This window comes from Triticum dicoccoides, chromosome 7B (genome assembly GCF_002162155.2).
Source record: "Triticum dicoccoides isolate Atlit2015 ecotype Zavitan chromosome 7B, WEW_v2.0, whole genome shotgun sequence".
NCBI lineage: Eukaryota > Viridiplantae > Streptophyta > Magnoliopsida > Poales > Poaceae > Triticum > Triticum dicoccoides.
In genome coordinates this window covers 700307335-700313438 of record NC_041393.1, presented here as the reverse complement: position 1 = coordinate 700313438, position 6104 = coordinate 700307335, and the positions used below count along the sequence as shown (strand labels likewise).

General features: G+C 46.9%; 1 protein-coding gene across 1 annotated transcript; it reads left to right on the top strand.

Annotated features, from left to right (window-relative positions):
* The first annotated feature begins 2258 nt into the window (after positions 1-2258).
* Positions 2259-4265, top strand: LOC119337832 (serine carboxypeptidase-like 34). The gene is made up of 4 exons (XM_037610053.1): positions 2259-2541; positions 2651-2758; positions 2862-2957; positions 3061-4265. The coding sequence occupies exons 1-4, from the start codon at positions 2259-2261 to the stop codon at positions 4038-4040; spliced, it is 1467 nt and encodes a 488-aa protein (XP_037465950.1). The 3' UTR covers positions 4041-4265.
* The last annotated feature ends 1839 nt before the right edge of the window (positions 4266-6104 follow it).

Below are 6104 nucleotides of genomic sequence, written 5' to 3'. Positions count from 1 at the left end.
GAAAGAAAAAAATTCGCTAAGGTGTGTCTCCGGCAAAAATAGCACCTTGGGGCAATATCGCTTCTGAATATCCATAAGCGCACGAATTGCCACGTCATTTCCTAGGCCCGGGCAGTTCCAAGCCATGATCGTCATTACTCCCGGTGGTCACCTTTGAGAGGTACTACTGATCCATTAAATTGTTCATAAATCTCTGTGTTGTCCATCCCTTCTCCATTAGCTCCTTTGTGCTTCTTTTTATTTGTGTTTTTCTGTGGTGTAGCTAGAGGATCTGACTAGTATTCCCATCAAATAGGTCCACTATATTTGCCATCTTAGATGACCCATCAACTGGGACTATAGCCTCCTCCATATTCTTAATTTCTCCAGTTCCGGAATTTGAGCTCAATGCTACTCGTTTCCTAGCAGATGGGATGCCGTTTGGCATATTAGTATTATTGAGCTTTTTTTCTTCTTCCTTTTTTGAAAAGGAGGTTAAACCCACCCATCTCTGCATCGTTGTGATTCACACATCCATTTCTTTTCAATCTAGTCATCCGACCATCTCTGATTTTAGTTCGGGGCATCCCTATAAGCATTTGAACACTCTATCTCCAACTTACCTGCCCATTCTATTCCAACCATTGTTGCCACCCACTTCATCATCCCAACGGCTCCTCCTTCCTATCATATTGCTCGGACATTTTAAACCTTATTAGAATTGGGAAGAAGGCCTTGTTTGTTGTTTCTGAGAGGTGATGAATTATTTGTAAGGGTTTTTATCATTTATGCCACTAATTGTGTCACACCACTTAGTTTGCCACTAGAAGGCACAACTGATAAAAATGCCATCATTTCATAAGATGTTTGCTAACAAATGTCATTAGACACCGTTACTATTAGGTCAAACCGCTGACCATGTTATATGAACAAAATACCACTAGACCCACATGACACTCTTTGTATCTCACAATGATGAAGTGTGGGCCCCATTTCTCGGGAGTAAGCAAGCGAACAAATTTAGAGGAAAGTAATAAGAACGCTGTTGGGGATCGAATGGGACCCAAACTTTATCGTAGCGAGACAGAGGGAGAGCTGACATGTTGATCCATGTGTACTTTGGTCATATAACATGTTAAACAGGTTTTGAGTTGACAACATTGGTGTCTAGTGGCATTTTTGAGCATGCGCCTAGCAGAGCGACAACATTTTTTAGCAGTTAAAACTCCTAGTGACAAAACCAAGTAGCAGGACACGACTAGTCACATAAATGCTAAAACTCTATTTGTAAAGTTATAAAGTAAGATGCACCTGGTCATACCGAGCCTTTGACGCCGTGTTGTTTTTGCCCAAAATGCAACGTGACTGATAGTAAGAGCGCACTCACTCATACCTCACGATCGCACCATGCTTTTTGAAAAGGTTCTGTCTAGAACTCAGTCGACTTAGACTTAACGTCAACGTAGTTTTTTTGCTACAAGCGGCATGGCTGGATGCTACAAATGGCGACGAAAAATGTTGCGACGATATTGCAAGCAAGCGACCACAAATGCTACAACCGTTCTAACTAAAATGCTACAACCATCAATGAAGGATGTTGCAACCCTTGAGATGACGTGCTACAATCGATGAGGGATGTCATGCTACAACCAGCAAGACAGATGCTGAACCGGTAGGAAAAAATGTTGTGAATGATGGCCGAAAATGTTACAAGGTTGACTGACACTTAGTTAAATCCCAGTCCGCTGAGTTTTAGCAAGCCCGTTCTGATAAACCCTAGAGCTGTTTCTGATGCTAGAGCGCGCGTCATGACCTTCGAGGGTTTAGGGTCGACATGGCAGGATGACTATTCACTAGAGAGGAGTTCACAATTAAAAACAAACAGAGTGGAGTTCATATTTTCCTCTCTCCCGCCCCTTCTGTCCCCTTCTCCAAAGTCCAAAACAAAACCCAAGGCGACATACGTGATGGCCATGGAACACGATGATGTCGATTTCACGAAAATAAACAATTTTCTCCTATACATGATCTGTTGCACGTCTTTTGTAACAAACGCATGCAAATCTGCAGCACTCGTCTCCAACAAACAAGCCCTATCCACGTCGGAAAACCAGAAACAAACCCTATCCCACCAACAAACCAGCAACAGACCCCCTCCACGATCGCCAGCAGCCAGCTGATCGATCTCGGCCGGGCGCATATAAATAGGCGCCCATACACAGTGCATGGACACCAACCCAGTCGACACCAGTAACCCTAGCAGCCTTGCGCCTGCAGCCATGGACACTTCGTCGTCGAGCAGCTGGCTGCGCATGCTCCTCCTCGCCGCCGCCGTCGCTGTGGTGGCCGCGAGGCACCACCACCCCGGGTTCGAGAAGATCTTCGAGGTGCAGGAGGCGGACCGGGTGGAGATGCTGCCCGGGCAGGCGGCGGAGGTGGGCTTCCGGCACTACTCCGGCTACGTCACGGTGAACGAGACCCACGGCCGCGCCCTCTTCTACTGGCTCTTCGAGGCCACCCACGACGTCGCCAAGAAGCCCCTCGTCCTCTGGCTCAACGGAGGTAGATTAACTATTGTTTTTAGTAGATGCGATCTAGCTCGATCCATTCCATTTCATTGAGTTCCATGCATGACATGAAACTAATCTAACGGTTAATTGATTGTTCTTAGGGCCTGGATGCTCGTCCGTGGGGTATGGAGCGATGATGGAGCTTGGCCCCTTCTTGATCCAGAAGGGAAAGCCCGAGATTGCCTTGAACCCCCACTCATGGAACAAAGGTACGCACTAGTTACATGATTAACAAGCAAATCATGTAGTAACAATTGTTCATTCCGATTGATTAATCGTGCACCATTGTTCTCTTTGATGGCTAATGAACAGAGGCAAACATGCTGTTCCTGGAGTCCCCTGCCGGCGTTGGCTTCTCCTACACCAACACCACCGCCGATCTCGGCCAGTTCGGCGACAACCTCACCGGTAGGCCAAGATAATTTCCAATTTGTTATAGATCTAATCATCCTTCGTTTCATGGCACTAAGAGGTGTGATAATTAATCTGATCTGATCTTGCTCTGTGACAGCCCATGACGCATACTCTTTCCTCGTGAACTGGCTGGACAAGTTCCCTCAGTTCAAGGGCCACGAGCTGTACATCGCCGGCGAGAGCTACGCCGGGCACTACGTCCCGCAGCTCGCCGAGAAGATCGTCCACATGAACAAGAAGGCGTCGCGGGCTCACAAGATCAACCTCAAGGGGATCCTGATCGGGAACGCCGCCATCGACGCCAGCTCCGACGACCGCGGCTTGATCAACTACGCCTGGGACCACGCCGTGGTCTCGGACGGGATCTACACCGCCGTCAAGAACAACTGCAAGTTCCCCGACGACGGCGTGGAGAGCGACGCCTGCGACAGCGCATGGAACGACTTCTTCAACGCCATGAACGACATCGACCTCTACAGCCTCTACACCCCCGCCTGCACCAAATCCATGGTCAACTCCACCGCCTCCCCCCGCCGCCGCTCCAAGCTCGCCGGCACCGGCACGCCGCTGGGGAAGCTGCACCGCGGCGGCAGGCCCTACTACAACGCCTACGACCCCTGCGGGGACTACCACATCCTCGACTACCTGAACCGCGCCGACGTGCAGAAGGCGCTGCACGCCAACGTCTCCGGCGCCATCCCGTACCGCTGGGAGCCGTGCAGCGACGCGCTGACCAACTGGACCGACGCGCCGGCGTCGACCCTGCCGGCCATCGGCAAGCTGGTGAAGGACGGGATACGGGTGTGGGTGTTCAGCGGCGACACCGACGACCGCGTGCCGGTGACCTCGACGCGGCTCGCGCTGAAGAAGCTCGGGCTCGCGACGAAGAAGGGGTGGAGGGAGTGGTTCACCAGCGACCAGGTGGGCGGGTACACGGTGGTCTACGACGGGCTCACCTTCGTCACCGTCCGCGGCGCGGGACACATGGTGCCCATGATCACGCCGGTGCAGGCCAGGCAGGTCTTCGCGCACTTCCTCACCGGCGAGGAGCTCTCTGCCAAGGCAATCGTCGCTTAGGTTTCATTCATTCATTAGCACCCACTGCGTGCTTAGAGATCGTTCAATTTTATCAGTTAGCTAGGTTCGATTCCTAGATCAGATTAAAGCTCAAATCTTGTGAGCTCAAAATTAGTTCAATGTCATTTTTTTTCTCAAAAAAGAGCTCAAAACGTGTGAGCCTTTTCCACTTATCTAATAGGACATGCATATGATCTCCTGGGTTCAATGCGTTTTTTTGTTTGATCTTGCGTTCCAATGTGCTTAAATTAATTTGCTTGCAATTCGGTCAAAGACTAGATTGAAAAAAATGTACAAATAACACACTTAAAACCTAGATTTGCACCATAATTTACTTCAGAAGATGCAGCTGCTACCAAATTGCACATTTCTTAATCCTAAAGTTTTTTTAAGTGGGTATAATAACTTTGGAATAAACGCACTTAAAAAGTTAAAATAATTATAATAATTAAATCCTTTCAAATACAAGTACTTATTTTTCTTTACTCCATAAACACATGCATGTAGCTAAGAAGCTGCGCAAAGTTTTCATCTTGTATCATAAGCATAGAACTTGCTCACATTCCCATGCAAGATTTGTCAAAGTCGATTTTGCCTTGGTGACTAGTATGAATTAGCAAAACCGTATATACATTGGATTTGTAATGCAATTCCATGTAATAATATTTTCACGCTGAGAGCATATTAATTATTTTGTTGATGAATGCTTAACAAGATCCACTACTAGAGACAATGCACACAATGTACGGTGGTATTTTGGTAAATGGGTTCTAACCCTTTTTGATGAAACTAGCACATATGCACGTGCGTTGCAACGGGACAAAGGACAAAGAAAAATCCTCGCACTCTGCAAGTGAACTATACATGTTACCACTCTCTTGGCCACCATGGTCACATTGTCCACCTCACGACAAACATGACAACAAACATGACAATCGCAAGACAATGAGCTTGGTCATCAGAATCTAGCATGCTGCTTTCGAAAGACCTTACTGTGTGTCGCAATGAAAAAGTTATCCCCATACCCAGCCTCGTCTTAAAGAGCAGAATACATCTAAACTAATAAATATCTACCTAAATTTTTTGCTACAGTGAACAATGCAAATTATGTCAGCTACGGTTGAATTGAGAAATAATAATATGATTATTCTTAAAGCTAGGAAAAGTTTGATTAGCTATTACCACTGAGATAAAAAGTTTGAAATTGAAAGACATATTATTCAGTACATCCAAATATTCAGAGTGACAATCGAAAGAAGCAGTAGCGCAGCTGAGTTGGTTTGCACCACGAGTATCAACCAAGCAGTACCTTATTTCCGCACGCCCACTCCTCTATAAAAATAATCAGGCGCATAATTTAGACATAAGCAGCAGCGCAGCTCAGTTGGTTGGCACCACGAGTATCAACCAAGCAGTCCAAGGATTTGTTTTTTCTGGTTCAGCGGGTTTGTTTTTTCTGGTTCAGACTTTTTTTTCCTTAAAAACGGAAGACCAACAGATCGTGGCTGTAGGTACGACATATAGGCACCCAAGACGGACGAAAAAACTGATGGCCCCACCATGGACAAAAAAATGGAGAAACAATCCTTCCTTTAATATTAGGGAAAGATAAAGCAATTGCACATGAAGAAAATTTGGTCATCACTTAGAAACTTGGTTTACAGGATTAAGGGAGAAGCATCCCGATCTGCAAGTTTTTGGTAGTTATCGCACCTACATTAGACAGTCCGACCCATATTCAAATGGACACCCAACACGCAGTTCCGTCCTTTAATTATGTGGTCATCGCAATGATCTACCAACGAGCTTGGTTGTGCTGCCGAGTAAATTTGGTGAGGAGAAGTTGGTCACCCAAGGCCATCTCCTCTAAACATCGGCACCTCTCGAAATCTGCCTCAAGCGGTCGAGCATCCATGCAAATTGATCATCACGATGTAGTGATTGTTGTTCTCTATGGGAAGTCTCCACACCATTACTATCTATTGGTAGGACGATATGACCAGGTGGTGGTTCACGGTGTGTTTCGATCGAAAGGCCATGGGGCGTGGTGGATCCCGCTCCTTG

Bases quoted from the DNA above. Each gene is read 5' to 3' on its own strand.
- LOC119337832 (XM_037610053.1), top strand. From the start codon at position 2,259: ATGGACACTTCGTCGTCGAGCAGCTGGCTGCGCATGCTCCTCCTCGCC. The intron at 2,542-2,650 runs GTAGATTAACTA...GATTGTTCTTAG, and splicing joins CGTCCTCTGGCTCAACGGAG to GGCCTGGATGCTCGTCCGTG. The intron at 2,958-3,060 runs GTAGGCCAAGAT...GCTCTGTGACAG, and splicing joins GTTCGGCGACAACCTCACCG to CCCATGACGCATACTCTTTC.